Source organism: Equus przewalskii, chromosome 18 (genome assembly GCF_037783145.1).
Source record: "Equus przewalskii isolate Varuska chromosome 18, EquPr2, whole genome shotgun sequence".
NCBI classification, from domain to species: domain Eukaryota; kingdom Metazoa; phylum Chordata; class Mammalia; order Perissodactyla; family Equidae; genus Equus; species Equus przewalskii.
Window position 1 is genome coordinate 39,858,970 of NC_091848.1, and position 15,982 is coordinate 39,874,951.

A 15,982-nucleotide genomic window follows, 5' to 3' on the forward strand; every position below is an offset into this window, starting at 1 on the left:
TTCTCACCACAGTGGAATCAAACTAGAAATCAATAACAGAAAGACAAGAAGAAAATTTTCAAACACTTGCCTATTAATTAAAACACTACTAAGTCATTCATGGTCCAAAGAATAAGTCTCAAATGCAATTTTAAAATAACATAAAACTAAATGAAAATGAAAACATACATATCAAAATTTTGGGGATCCATTTAATGCAGTGCTGAATGGAGAATTAATAACATTAAATGCATACATTAGAAAGGAGAAAGGGTATCAAATCAATAATCTAAGTTTTTAATTCAAGAAACTAGAAAAAAGGAGCAGAATAAGCTAAAAAAAAAAGTGAAGGAAAGAAATAATAAAGATAAATTACCTTGAAACTAATGTAATATTTTATGCCAATTGTATCTCATTAAAAAAAAGATGTCAGAAAAAAACTGAAAACAAGAAAATGGAGAAAATCAATTAGACAAAATACTTGTTCTCCAAAAAAAATCAATAAAATGTATAAACCGCTAGTAAGACTGACTAAAAACTATCAAAACTCAACTAAGATCAAATAGAAAACCAAAATAGTCCTACCACTATTAAATAAATTGAATTTGTAATATAAGATCTCTCTTGAAATAATCTCCAGTCCCAGGTACTTTCACTAGAGAATTCTATCAAACACTGAAAGAATTAACACCAATTTTATACAATCCCTACCAGAAAACAGAAGAAGGAACACTTCTCAATTCATTTTATGCAGCTAGTATTACCCCAATACCAAAACCAGACAAAGACAATACAAATAAAAAATGAACTCAAAATGGAACTGTGCTTAAATATAAAATGTAGAACTATAAAATTTTTAGAAAAAAAATAATTACGAGCTAGGGTTAGGCAAAGCGTTTTAAGAGTCATGATACTAAAAGCACAATCTAGAAAGGAAAAATTGATGAACTGGACTCTGAAATATCTTGTTAAGAGGTTGAAAAGACAAGTTAAAGACCACAAAAAAATAATTACAAACCATATATATAACACAGGACTATTATTTAGAATATATAAGAACACCACAATGAGATATCACTACAAAATTATCACAATAGCTAAAATTTAAAAATTTTAAAACACAAAATGCTGGTAATGATGTGGGGATATAGGATTACTCATATATGGCTGGTGGGAATTTAAAATGTTACAACCTGGAAAATAGTTTGGCATCTTCATATAAAAATAAACATGCAACTACCATACAACTCCTAACTGCACTCCTGGGCATTTAAACCAGAGAAATGAATACTTATGTTCACACAGAAACATGTGCACAAATGCTCATAGTTGCTTTAATTATAACAGCCAAAAACTGGGAAGCCAGATGTGCTTTAATAAGTGAACAGCTAAACAAACTATGGTACATCCATATCATGAAATATTACTCAACAATAAAAAAATGAAGTATTGATACATACAGCAATTTGGATGAATCTTCAGAGAATTATGCTGAGTGAAAAAAGCCAATCCCAAAATGTTACGTACTGTATGACTCCATTTATATAACACTCTTAAATTGGAAAAATTATTGAAATAAAGAACAAACTAGTGATTGTCAGGAGTCAGGGGTGGGAGTGGGGAAATTGGACTGACAGGTGTCGCTGTAAAAGGGGAACATGAAAAATCCTTGTGGTGATAGAAATGCTCTGAAATGTATCAATGTCAATATCCTGGTTGTCATATTACACTATAGTTTTATAAGATGTTACTATTGGGGGAAATTGGGTGAAGAATACATGGAATTTCTCTATATTATTTCTTACTACCACAATTAAATCTACAAAGATCTCAAAATAAAAAGGTTAATATAAAAAAAATGGGATGACACTAAAGCAGAACTCAGGAGGAAATTCACATCACTACAGGAATATATTAGAAAAGAAGAAAGTTTTCAAATCAATGACCTCAGTTTCTACCTTAAGAAACTAGAAAAAGAAGATCAAATTAAACCCAAAGTGAAGCAAGAAAAGGAAATTAAAAAAAAATCAAAGCAGAAATCAATGAAATAGAATATAGGAAAACAATACAGAAAAGCAATGAAACCAAAGTTGGTTCTTTTGAAAGTTAATACAATTGATAAGCTTCTAGCCATACTGATCAGGAAAAAAGAGAAAACACAAATTACCAATACCAGGAATTAAAGAAGGGACTTATCTCACAGACATTGAAAATATGCCAATAAATTTGACAATGTGAGTTTTCACAATCATTATTCATTTTTAAAGAAAAATAAACTTAATTTGGTCATAAATATTTCACTTACCTGAATATTTAAGGAAATAAAATTGGTATTAAGATAGCAAGTAATGAACCAAAAATTAAGGATACATTCGTATAGCCCCTGTTCTCGTCCCAATAGCCAAGATTTTCTGAACTGGATCAAAGGCTAATGCTGTGGGCTGATAAGGAAAACCATGCCGAACTGTCTGAAAGAAAGCAAATAGTAAAAAAAGTCACAAGGGAAATAAAATTACAATCACAAGATACCACTATTCAACCGCCAGAATTACTAAAATATTTTTTGTTAATTAAAAAAAAGAAACAACTACCAAATGTTGTTGGTAGGAGTACAAAATGACACAGACACTTTGGAAAAACGCCTTGCAGTTTCTTATAAACTAAACATATACCCGTCCTAATACCGAGAAATTCCACTTTATGTATGTACCCAAGAAAATTAAGAGCCTACATAACTTGTATAAGTATGCCCCTAATAGATTTATATTTAACAATCTAGAAACAGCCCAAGTGTCCAATAAGAAGAGAATCAAAAAAAACTGTGGTATACTCATAAAATACAACACTACTCAACAATAAAAAGATAAAACTACTGATAAATGGAACAACATGGATGATTCTCAAAAACATTATGCTAAGTAAAAGAACATACAAAAGAGTGCATATAGTATAATCACACATAAATTCTGAATAAGCAAAACTAATCTATGGTGAAAAAAATCAGAATGGTGGTTGACTTGAAGAGAACTGATTGGGAAGGAGTATGAAGGAACTTACTGAGTGAAGGTAATAGTCTATATTTTGATAGAGGTTTAGGTTACACAAGTGTATACATTAGTCAAAACTCATCAAATGGTACAGTAAAATTTGTAATTTCTCTATATGTAAATTGTACCTCAAAGAAAAAAGCATTATAAACAAATCTTGAACTCTAGTTCATGATGTGCATACTGAAGTTAAGAGGTGAAATGTACTGACACTTGCAACTTATTTCAAAATACATCCAAAAAAGTAATATGGATATATGGATAGATAGACATACAACAAATACAACAAAGTGATAATTGTCAAATGTAGGTGGTGAGTGTGTACGTGTGTACACACCCACACATACATACATGAGTGTCCACAGTATAATTCTTTCAACTCGTCTGTATGTTTGAAAGCTTTTATAATAACACAATGGAAAAAAATAAAGATATAAAAAGCTCATAATATCATAAAGGAGGTAAGACTAACATATGAAAAGGAACATGCAATATTAGACAGGAATTAATATTCAATGTGCTATAACTTTTCAAAGAAATAGAGAATCCACATAAGTAAGAAAAAAGATACTATATCTTGTTCAGCGAGATATTTAGTGTTCCAAGAACTATTTTTAATGGAAATACTTTCATAACAAAATATTGCATTTGTAAATATTCAGAGATGAAAATAAAGATAAACTACCTTTTAGTTCACCTAAAATTCTTATTCCCCAGACAAAAACAGTTTAAGTTCATTGCATAACTTCCTCTTTTTCTTCTACAGCATATATGAACATATATGCATATGCATATTACATAACATATAACCAGATCTGCAATCTGTTTTTTACTCGACAGCAGATCATGGAAATATTACCACAAAAAAATATGTACATGTACTTCAACCTACTTCAAGGTTGCAGAGCTTATTATAGTATGAATGTACCATGATGTCCTTAGCCAATCAACCACTGTTCTGTATTCTCCAAAAAATTCTCTACTAAGTTGGTAAAAAAAAAAAAATACCCAGAAAAAAACAGTTTCTAGTCATGATTCTTAACTGAGTTTTTCCCTCTTGACTCTGAACTGTCTTCCTTATTCAAACTTATAAACATAACATTGTCAAGAAGAAGATATTCCTAATCTTCCTGTAGAGCAACGTGGATAACAAAAATCAGAATATACTTACTCTGCAAAAAAAATAAAAGAGTTGGGAACATTTCCCAACTCATTCCATGAGGCCAGTATTATCCTGATACTAGAAACAGACAAAGACATCACAAAAAAAGAAAACTAAAGACCACTAATTCTTATTAATATAGGTGCAAAAATCCTCAGTAAAATACTAGCAAACTAATTCCAGCAACATAAAAAGGATATACACCATAACTTGGTAGATTAATCCCAGTTATGCAAGGTTGGTTTAACATAAAAAATATTTAATGTAATATACCATATCAATAGAATATAGGGGAAAAAACACACGATTATCTCAACAGATGCAGAAAAATTATTACAGAAAATCCAATACTCATTCATCTTAAAAAGCACTCAACAAATGAAAATGTAGAGAACTTCCTCAATCTGATAAAAAGCATGTACAAAAAACCTACAGCTAACATCACACTAATTAGTGAAAGAACAAATGCTTTCACTCTAAAATGAGGAATAAAACAAGTATGTCATCTTTTGCTACTTCTATGTCCTATCTAGGACAATTAGACAAGAAAAATAAATAAAAGACATCCAGATTAGAAAGGAAGAACTAAAACTATTTGCAGATGGCACAATATGCAAGCCTAAGAAATACAATTAAAAATTATTAGAACTAATAAAGGAGTTAGGCAAGGTTGAAAAATTAATGTACAAACATCAATTATATTTCTATATACTAGCAATACACCATCCAAAAATGAAATTCAGACAATAATTTCATTTACAGTAGCATCCAGAGGAACAAAACACCCATAAAAAAAAATGAACAAAAGAAGTGCAAAACTTATATGCTAAAAACTGCAAAACATTGTTGAAAAAAATTTTAAAAGACTTAAGTAAAAGGAAAGGCTCCCATATCCATGGATTAAAAGATTTAATATTGTTAAAATGACAACAGACCCCAAATTGATCTTCAGAATCAATGCAATCCCTATCAAAATCCCAGCTGGCTTTTTTGCATAAATTGACAAATTCATCCTAAGATTCATATGATCCTAAGTCAAATGATCAAGAATACCAAAACGATCTTGAAAAAGAACAAAGTTGGAGGACTCACATTTTCTATTTTCAAAATTTATACAAATCTACAGTAATCAAGACAGTGAGGTACTGGGGTAAGGATAGCCATATAGATCAATGGAACAGAATTGCGATTCTAGAAATAAATCCTCACATTTTCAGTCAACAGATTTTTGACAAGGTTGCCAAGACAATTCAATGAGGAAAGAATAGCCTTTCAACAAACGGTACTGTAAAAACTGGATATCCACATGCAAAAGAATTAACTTGCACTCTTCACTTATACTATATACAAAAATTAGCTCAAAATGGATTGTAGACCTAAATGTAAGAGCCAAAACTATAAAACTCTTGAAGAAAAACATGCTTAAATCTGAGTTACTTAGAATTAGGCAATGGTTTCTTAAACATCACATCAAAAGCACAAGCAACAAAATTAAAAATAGATAAATTGAACTTTGTGAGAATTAAATACTTTTGTGCTGTAAAGGATCCCATCAAGAAATAAAAAGGCAACCCACAGAATGGGATAAAATATTTGTTAATTATATATCTGATAAGGAACTTACATCTAGAATACATAAAGAACTCTTATAACTCAATAATAAAAATACAATCAATGTAAAAATGGGCAAAGGATCTTAACAGACATTTATCCAAAGAATATATAAAAATGACCAATAAGCACATGATAAGATGTCCAACGTCATTAGCCGTTAGGGAACTGCAAATCATATCCAAAATGAGATATAACTGAACACCTGATAGGATATATACAATAAAAAAGATAGATATTAATACATGTTGACAAAGATGTGGAGAAATTGGAGCCCTAATACATTGCTGGTGGAAATGTAAAATCATGAAGTCTCTTTGGAAAATAGCTTGGCAGTTTCACTCAAATTGTGAAATACAGACACAGTGATTCTGCTCCTGGGTATATAACCAAGAGAAATGAAAACTAAATCCACATAAAGCTTTATACAAATGTTCAAAGCAGCATTATTTATAATAGCCAAAAAGTAGAAACAACTCAAATATCCATCAACTGATGAATGGATAAATGAAATGTGGTATATCCATACAATGGATTATTCATCAATAAAATAGAATGAAGTACTGACATGCTATGACAGGATGTACATTGAAAATGTTATGCTACCTGAAAGAAGACAGTCACATATAATATGATTCCATTTATATGGAAAGTACAGAATAGGAGAATATATAGAGAAAGAAATTATATTACTGGTTGCCCAGGGAGGGGGGATAGGGGCTCTAAGTAACAGGAATTGACTGCTAATGGGTACAGGGTTGTTTTTTGGGGTGATAAAATGTTCTAAAATTGATTGTGGTGGTTGTTCCACAACTCTGTGAATATACTGAAAACCACTGAAATGTACACTTTAAAAGGGTGAATTGTATGGTAGGTGAATTCTATCTTAATTTGAAAGAAAAAAATATTGCTCCCCTCAAGAATATCAAATGCACTGCTATTGTATCATCAGACAAAGTATGCAATAAGAAGTTAGGATGAGTTGGAGTACCTGGCTGATTTCAAAAGAATCAAGGCTATCAAATGGAATGACAGATATAGTTAAAAAAAAAAAAAAAGGAAGCAAGAGAAAAATGTAGGAGAACAGAGTCTGAAGACTACTATGTCAAGGTCAAAAAAATCTCAATTTTAGGCAGTCAGAAAGTGTTATTGAAAGACTATAGTTTATGCTCAGTTGATGAAGTAAAACAATGGCAACAAAGCTAATCACCAACAAATAAAATTAGGTTCTTATATATCTAATTTTTATTAAAGTTATTTTGCTTCTCTTGCTTTCTTTTTTTTTTACTCTCTGTATTAGTCTGCTCAGGCTGCTATAACAAAATACCACAGACTGGGTAGCTTAAACAAGACATTTATTTCTCACACTTCTGGATCCTGGAAGTCAAGATCAAGTTACTGGCCAATTCAGTTCCTAGTGAGAGGCCACTTCCTTGCTTACAGATGGTCACCTTCTCACTGTGTCTTCACATGGGAGAGAGTGCTCTCTCTCTCTTCCTCATTTTATAAAGCCACTAATACCATCATGAAGGGCCTCATCTTTATGACCTCATCTAACCCTAATTAACTCCCAAAGGCTCCAATTCCAAATACCATCACATTGGGGGTTAGCGTTTCAACATACGAACTTTGGGGGGGACACAGTTCAGTTCATAGCACTCTCCTTTCAAAATGTTGCAGGGGATGACATGAGCTGGCCAATCATATCAACAGTTCCAAAAATCTCTCCAGATACTTGAAGCAAAGAAAGATAGACAGAATTAGTTACAAATATGTGGAAGGGCTGGTTATATTACCCTGGGTTAAGGAAGCTGCTACCACCTCTGAGATGAAAGACACAAATCCATACTCATTGCTGACACTGCAAGAGGCACTACCAAAAGCAAAAGGACTTTTCTTTCTTCCTATTTTTTAGTCTGGCACAAGTGCCTCTCATTGGCAGAATCTAACCAGAACCCAGCTGACAAGGAATTCTGAACATTTTGGTTTTAGTTTTAGTTTAGTTTTAATTTTAATTTCCTCAGTATATAAATGAAAGCACAGAAGGCCTGATGTGGAACTGAAAGCAATACAATGAGACAATGCAGAATTCATATTAGGCCTGGTTGACTAGGCTTAATACTATCATAATATTTCAAAACAGCCTCAAAACTACCTGTGACAGAGACTGCCTGTTGCTCCACAATATCTTCTTTTCCCCTTTTTCTCTAGTAATAAAATTTTGAGTGCTATACATAGCAATCCAGTTCACACTATATTTCCCAACCTCCACTGCAGGCTAGATTAGATTCTGAACAAAGGAATGAGAGCAGAAATTACATAAACCCTTTAAAGTGAAGGAAAATCCTACTTATTTTTCTCACTTTCCTATGGATTGGAAAATAGATACAATGGCGGGAGTTGGAACAGCCATCTTAGAACATGAGATGGAGGCCATATTTCAGGATAGCAAAGAAACAAGACAGAAAGACTTTGTTGGGTTCTAGACACCATAGAGCCATTGAACCAGTCCTGTGTTGCTTAAGTTTGGACAGATTTCATGAAAGAGAAATAAATTTCTACATTGTTTAATCCACAGTTAGAAAATGACATTCACACGGACACAATATATTCTGGTAAGCAAAAAACAATTATTACTCTAACTGTGGAGTAACTCCCATTGATGGGAAAATTCTCTCAATTTCAATGATATTTGTTTCCAATAAAGCCAAATTACTTTAACTTTGGGCTGCTTAGGGCTATGTGTGTACGTCCACAACCTTCCCTAAATTTGATGTCATCTTGGATCACTGAAAGTATTGCTGAATAATTTCCTGCTCTCTTGAATTAAGGAAAAGACTAAGAGGACCATGACAGGCATATGACACCATGGAGTGGCATAATGGTAACAAAAATAAGAAGTTCCTATAAAACCCCATCACACTGTGATAAAAAGGTAACATTGCTCTATATGCACAAGTACGGCAAAGTACCTGTTCATACAAATGCCCTTGGCAGTTGAGGTTTTGGTACCAATTTCTCAGTAAGACTTTTAAATCTCTTGAAAGAATAAGAAAACTATCAAGTTCAAAGATCCAAAAGGCAGTTGATACTAAAATTAAAGAAGAATAAAGCACTACTATACCCCCATCTTACAAGATATTTGGAAGCAGACATAATAGAAATGGAATGTTTATTAACACAAATATTTTGAAATTTTATATCATTTTTCTCTCATTTTAGTTTTATTTTTATCACACTCAACCATGTACATAGTTTAACAAGCCAGATAATCCCATAGGACATATTATAAAAATTAGAAATCATCTGTCCCCTCCCCATTTCCTACTTCCCAGAGGCAACTACTTTTCAATCTTTTGCTATTTATTTTGTATGTACCTAATATGTCTCAAAATAACATTTTAATATTGATACTTATTGACATTTCAAAAAAAATATTCTTTTATACCCACCCCCTCACTACACATACAAGCACCCTTGCCATATCACTCTCCTCCCATGACAGTCAGTGTTGTTGGAGGAGGTCATTGAGAAGACAAGACTGCTGGTTGACCCATGAGCTGGAGCCAGGCAATACAGGTACCTCCCTCCCTCCTCTGTCCTTGGAATGTGCGTTCCTCTTGCCTTCCCCACACAAGAAGCTGCCCAAGGACACAGCATTCAGATAGTAATGTAGTGTTGAGACCATCTGGACAGTATACATGACTGAGTCCAGTTAAAACGTCTATAAAAACTTTAAGATTCTGGTGGGTGGGTGTGGAGATCTACTCATCTTGTAGCCACCCAAGACAAGCCTCACATGTAAGTTCTCTTGTTCATTAAACCTGCCACCCACCAATCTGTAGTAGTGCACCTTTTTCTTTGGTCTCTTCCTACCTTCCCTGTACAGGGTCAGTTTGCGAACTAACAATTGGTGAGCCAGCCAGGAGACTGAAGAAATGGGCCTTGGGAAAGAGGCATCCATGTGAGAAATCCTGAGTTGGCCATCAACCTCTATGTGGGGAGGAGTGGCTTGTCTGTTAGATGCTGTGGACCACTACTTGAGTACGGAAATGCCCGCAAACTCCAGCTGGTCTAATATGCTTGTTTGAGGAATTGTGGCAAAGAAGGAAGACAAATGGCTGCTGCAGTGGGCTAGCCTCTACAGTGGGCAAGCCTCTACAGTAGGCAGTTCAGCTGGCCACTAATGCCCAACTAGAGGCTGAAATTTGAGTTAGAAAGATGGAAGAAGAGCTGACGTTAGAGAAGGCTGTGCAATTGTCCACCATTCTGCCAGCTTCAGAGCTGGCAGACAAGGTGAGAGAGCAGGATAATAAGTTAGAGACCATAGCATGCCACTTTGCAAAGCTAGGAGGGCACAAGCTGCCATGGATTAAGGTCCAAGCACTTGTGACAAAGCCTGTTTGGGACACTAAGAGGTAGAATCCCTGGTAAAGTGATGAGAGTGAAGAGGAGGATGTTGTGGTAATTGACAGTGAAATGGAGGAAACACCCCATGGTGTCCAACACCTAACATGGAAGAAAGAAAAAAAACAGTAACAAAAACCCCAGCCATCAGGGCAGCCCCCAGTTCAGGAAACATTAATAATGAGAGAATATACTCTTACTGAGCTTATTGATATAGCCACCAAGTTGCAGCAAAAGGCCAGGGAAAGTATCCAGGCATGGTTAGTGTGGCTATGGGATATGGGGGGCAATGGGATTTCTCTAACTAGCCAGGAGGTAGAGAAAATGAGCAACATCACCATACAGCCTGCCCTCTGGCAGTCCCTGCATGGCACTCGGGGGTTTCAAGGTACTCATTCCCTTATAAATTGGATTATTGTATCCTGCAGCGTGGCTTGGCCCAATGAGGGGAACCTCCCTGGGTATGTAGGACCCTGGAAATCCATAAAGGAGGTAGAACAAATTCTTAAGGAATTGGGAATGAGACTGGCAATCTATGCCCCTCCTTTGAAGGTCCTGATCAGACCACGTTCACTGCAGGAATGAAAGCTATGGAGTCTCTGTGTCTGTCTATATGTTTATCAATGAATATATGTTATGTATATGTGATGTGTTTCTACCTCCAGAGGGTATCATCAAAATTCTTTTGTAAAAAAGCTCTATTTAACTGGATTAAATAAAAACAAGCTTTAATATCAATAGTGTACTTATGCAATACTGAAATTTATTTTTCTTTCATCTGCTAAAAGACAAAGTTTTCCTGTACTATTAGTCTATTCTTGATGAGACTGTGAAAGGTTTTCCTTCACCTTTTAAGTAATCTGCCTGGAAAACAAAGTTTCTATGTTTTATCAAAATAATTTCCTATGCTTCATGTTGTCTTTATCAGGTTTTCAATTACTTAAGAAAACTGAATTTTCTCTATTAAAAGAGCTAAATTTGGGGGCTGGCCCCCTGGCCAAGTGGTTAAGTTCGCGCACTCCGCTGCAGGCAGCCCAGTGTTTTGTTGGTTCGGATCCTGGGCGTGGACATGGCACTGCTCATCAAACCACGCTGAGGCAGCGTCCCACATGCCACAACTAGAAGGACCCACAACGAAGGATATACAACTATGTACCGGGGGGCTTTGGGGAGAAAAAGGAAAAAAATAAAATCTTTAAAAAAAAAAGCTAAATTTTTTAAAATTTTTACAACTGTAGAACTTTCTGCATTTTCCTTTGAAATCTTTGTCAGCTTTGTTTATTGGATAACTAAGTATTGTTTCACAGCAATCTTTGATCCTATTTAATCAAGTTTTTAAAACCTTTTGGTATTTTTGACAAGCTTCCCAAAAGTCAAATTCTAAATGAAGTCTTGCTGACTTTGAACGAACTTTAGGATTTTCCAGAGGGCCCCTGGAATATTTCAAAATATGTGTTCTCTCTCCTTATAAAAGAAGGATATCAAACTAAATTAGGCTTATTTGATATATTACATAGGGAGCATGGACAAATAAGAAGTGATGCTAAACTTTATTTAGGTTATTTGTATAAATATATGTTATTAATAAAAGTGCTTTATCTTCAAGGAGATTCAAGAAAAGACTCTGACGAGTACAGGTTTCTGATAACTAAGATCAATTTGCCTTCACATGGGAGAGGCAATAATGAAACTTTCAAGTGCTTCTCAAAGGCCATCTGCAGAGCCCCACAATATGTCATGGGATGGTGGCTTGAGACTTGTCCCTGTTCTCCTTCCTCACATCAACAAAATGGGCCCATTACATTGTTGATATAATGTTAACATGTGAAGACTTGCCTCTACTGCAGGACACTCTGCAGACTTTGCTGGAACATCTTCAAGGAAGAGGATAAGATGTACCTGCAGAGGAACCCGCAGAAAATTCATGGCCCAGGCACTGCTGCACGGTTTTGGTGAGTTGTTTGATCAGGTAAGACACACATTGTCCCAGAAGCTGTGATTGATAAGGTGCAAACCTATCCAAACCCTAAGAATGTGAGAGAAGTGCAAGCCTTTGTAGGAATTTTGGGGGTTCTGGAGGACTTTCATTCCCTACCTGTCACAGTGCCTCCATCCCTTATTTGTTGTTGTTAGTGCCATCAAGTCGATTCCAACTCCTAGCAACCCTGTGTACAGCAGAGGGGAAGCCTGCCCAATCTTATTGTGCCATTCTCTCACCTTCCAGCACTGTATCAGACAATGCTCCACTGCTATTCATATGGTTTTCACAGCTAATTCTTTTGCAAGTAGGTAGCCTGGCCCTCTTTCCTAGTCTGTCTTAGTCTGGAGACTCCACTGAAACCTGTCCACCATAGATGACCCTGCTGGTATTTGAAATATTGGTGGCAGAGCTTTCAGCACCACAGCAACATACAGTGGCCACAGTAACACAACCAACAGACAGGTGGTATGGTTCTATGACCAGGAAATGAACCCAGGCCATAGCGGTGAAGGCACTGAGTCTTAACCACTAAACCACTAGTGCTGGCTCCTCCCTTATACCACCTGATAAAGAAAGGGCATGTGTGGGACTGAGGATCTGAGCAGCAAGCTGCCTTTGAGAAGGTAAAAATATTAGTAAAGAGATTAAAGCTCTGGGCATCTCCCAAGCAGAGCTCCTATTTGATTTAGATGTGTCTGAGACTCTGGAAGGTTGGGCACTATGGCAGAGACAACATAAAGAGGGAGTACCTCTAGGATTTTGGTCCTAGTTCTGCTAGGAGGCAGAAACACAATATACCTCCACAGAGTAACAGCTCCTCGCAGTGTCCACAGCACTCCTCCAGGTAGAACCTCTCACGAAGGAACAACATCATGGTAAGAACTTCCCTTCCTATTAAGAGGTGGTGAGAATATGTTCCATCGACGCACCTCTGCCATGGCTCAAACTCCCACTTTGACTAAGTGGTATGCCTATTTGCAGCAGAAGAGCACCTTGTCCACCAGCCCACTATCTCTAGAAATACAGGGGCTACTACGCCCTGTGAACTACGTAGATCCTCCAGATGCCCCTGCCTCTATTCCTATGGTGACCCCTGTAGTCTGTAGAAAGGGAGTGGGAGAAATTCCTGCTGATGCCTGATATACAAATGGATCTAGTTGAGGCAATCTGTCCAAAGGACTGCTGTCGCTATTCAGCGCATCACCGACACCATCTGGATGGAAACAGTAACAAATCATAGCAGCCAGTGGGCTGAACTCAGAGCAGTTTGGCTGGTGATCACTCATGAGCCCTGGCCATTAATCCTCTGCACTGACAGCTGGGCTATTCTAAAGGGATTAACCTATGGCTTGGACATTGGGAAGCCGAGGAGTGAATGATCATGAATAAACCTTCGTGGGGTCAGAATATGTGGAAAGACATTTGGGTCCACCTGTGAGAGCCTCAGGCACTCAAAAACTGTTTTCCACATCCGAGCTCATAAGGCAAAAATATTCCCTGGCAATCAGGAAGCTGATATCCTAGCTCATCTATGAGCCCTAGGAACTGACCCTTCAGTAGATATGGCAGATTGGGGGTCTAGAAAGAGCAGTCACTGGAGTGCCCATGTCAGATGGCGTATTGCCAAAGATGTCTGATTGCCCTTAAAATACCGTGACTTGGTTAAGGCAGTAACAGCATGCCCTGCGTGTTCTAAACAATGCCCAAGGCAACTACCAAAGGAGTCTGGGGTCACCACCAGAGTTCCCAACCTATGAGGGATTGGCAAATTGATTATATTGGCCCCCTACCTGCGAGTGAGGGTTCTAAATACACCTTGGTTTGTATAGCCACTGCATCTGGCTTAACCCAAGCTGTCCCCTGTTACCATGCAAACCAAGCTGCCACCATTAGGGGATTAAAGAAGCTGAGTACCATGTATGGATATCCTTGTGAATAGACAGTGATTGGGTATCACATTTCAAAGGTCATGATATGAAAGACTGGGCAAAAGAACATGTCATTGAATGGAAGTTCCACCTTCCCTATAAGCCACAGGCAGCAGGCTTGGTAGAAAGGAAAAACAGAATATTAAAGTAGCAGATCAAATTATTAACAGGTAAAACCACCTTGGCCGGGTGGACTAACGTACTATCCCAGGCTTTAATACATTTGAATGATCAACCTGTAAGGCCTATCGCCCCATATGCCAGACTGAGGACCCCTGCTGAGACACCCAATCAAGGCATGGAAGTTGAAGGAAACAGCCATTGACCCAATTCTCATCGTGGATCAATGTGCTATACTGCTGAGAATACCAAGCCCCATCATACCTAGGAAAGGCACTATCCACTGGAATTTGCAATAGGACCTCCCACCAGAATGGGTGAGTCACTTCGCATCCCTGAGTGAGAGAAAACTACTCAATCTCCACTGAGATCCTGTTGTCCTGCTGCAAGCAAGACATGTTGAAATGAACTATGCCTGGAATGGAATTAAAAGAGGGGAGAAGGTAGGTGTCTTGGTCCGGCACATCATGCCCCCTTGTCCATCTCCTCATGCCTAACAGCTCTGCCTGCCCTGGCCAACATGTGTGGTACACACAACCAGATCAAGTTCCCAAAGCTGCCAACCTCCCTCTCCTCAAGGTCAGGTGAGTACATTCTGTTTTCCACTGGTATGATCATTTGGCCTCAGTGTTTGTCCCCTGCCATTGGCCTAGAGGACATTGTAACACACATAGAAGCCCTTACTAAATTCACCCAGCAGGCCTTAAATGATAACCAGCTAAGCCTGTCTTTACTGAACACTGAAATGTCTCTAATGAGAAACGTTATCCTCCAAAACAGGATGGCTTGGACATTATCACTGCCTTGCAAGGGGGCACCTCTGTAATTATCCAAACAGAATGTTGTTTGGTATATCATACCTGATAAGTCTACTAATGTATCATCTTTATTAACTCACCTGAGGGCAAAAGTGAACACCCTGAGTGATCTGACCCCAACCTAGGGGGCTTAATAAATCAGTCATGGGGTTCAGATCATGGGGTTCTCGGTGGAAAAAACTGTCACTGATTTTGGGAATCATTGTCTTAATCTGTGTTTTCTCTGGCATGTGCCTGTACAGCTGCTGTGGCATCTGCCTTCAATGCAGCCAGATAGCTGCCAAATAAGCCACTTCCATGCTAGTGAAACCCCTCACTTACTGCTCAGGGTACATTGTGGAAGAGGGGGGAATGCAAAGATTGTAAGAGCCAGTCACAAGGGTGGAATGTTGGTGGAGATTCTGGAGAGGACATGATGACCCGTTGACCCTAGAGCTGGGCCTGGGCAATCAGAGGCACCTCACTCCCTCCCCTGTCCTTGGAATGTGCACTCTTGCTTGCCTTCCCCATGCTAGAAGCTGCCCAAGGACACAGTCTTGAGATAGTGACATGATACTGAGATCATCTGGACAGTATATGTGACTGAGCCCATTTAAGGCCTCTATATAAACTTTAAGATTCTGGTGGGTGAGTGTGGAGATGTACTGTCTTTCAGCTGCCCAAACAAGCGTCATATGTAAGTTCCCTTGCTTATTAAACCTACCACCTACCAATCTGGCATGGTGTGACTCTTTTTTTAGTCTCTCCCTGCTCTCCACGTATGGGGCTAGTGAGAACTAAGTGTTAACACTCTATTATTACTAGTTTCTTATTTTGCCTCACAAATGTTTTTGTTCCCTGAGGTTACTCTTCTTTTTTTAAGTTTCGTTTGCTTAGTTTTTATGTGCTTGTCACTAATCCAATCCCAAACTCTTCCCTGAATTGCCCAA

General features: G+C 37.3%; 1 protein-coding gene across 19 annotated transcripts in view; it reads right to left on the reverse strand.

Moving 5' to 3' along the window:
* STXBP5L (syntaxin binding protein 5L) overlaps window positions 1-15,982 on the reverse strand; it is a 350,864-nt gene that overhangs the window by 291,622 nt on the left and 43,260 nt on the right. For all 19 annotated transcript variants that reach the window (XM_070583799.1, XM_070583808.1, XM_070583812.1 and 16 more), the window contains exon 3: window positions 2,350-2,447. In XM_070583799.1, the coding sequence (XP_070439900.1) occupies window positions 2,350-2,447 (98 nt within the window). The remainder of the gene's footprint in view (window positions 1-2,349; window positions 2,448-15,982) is intronic.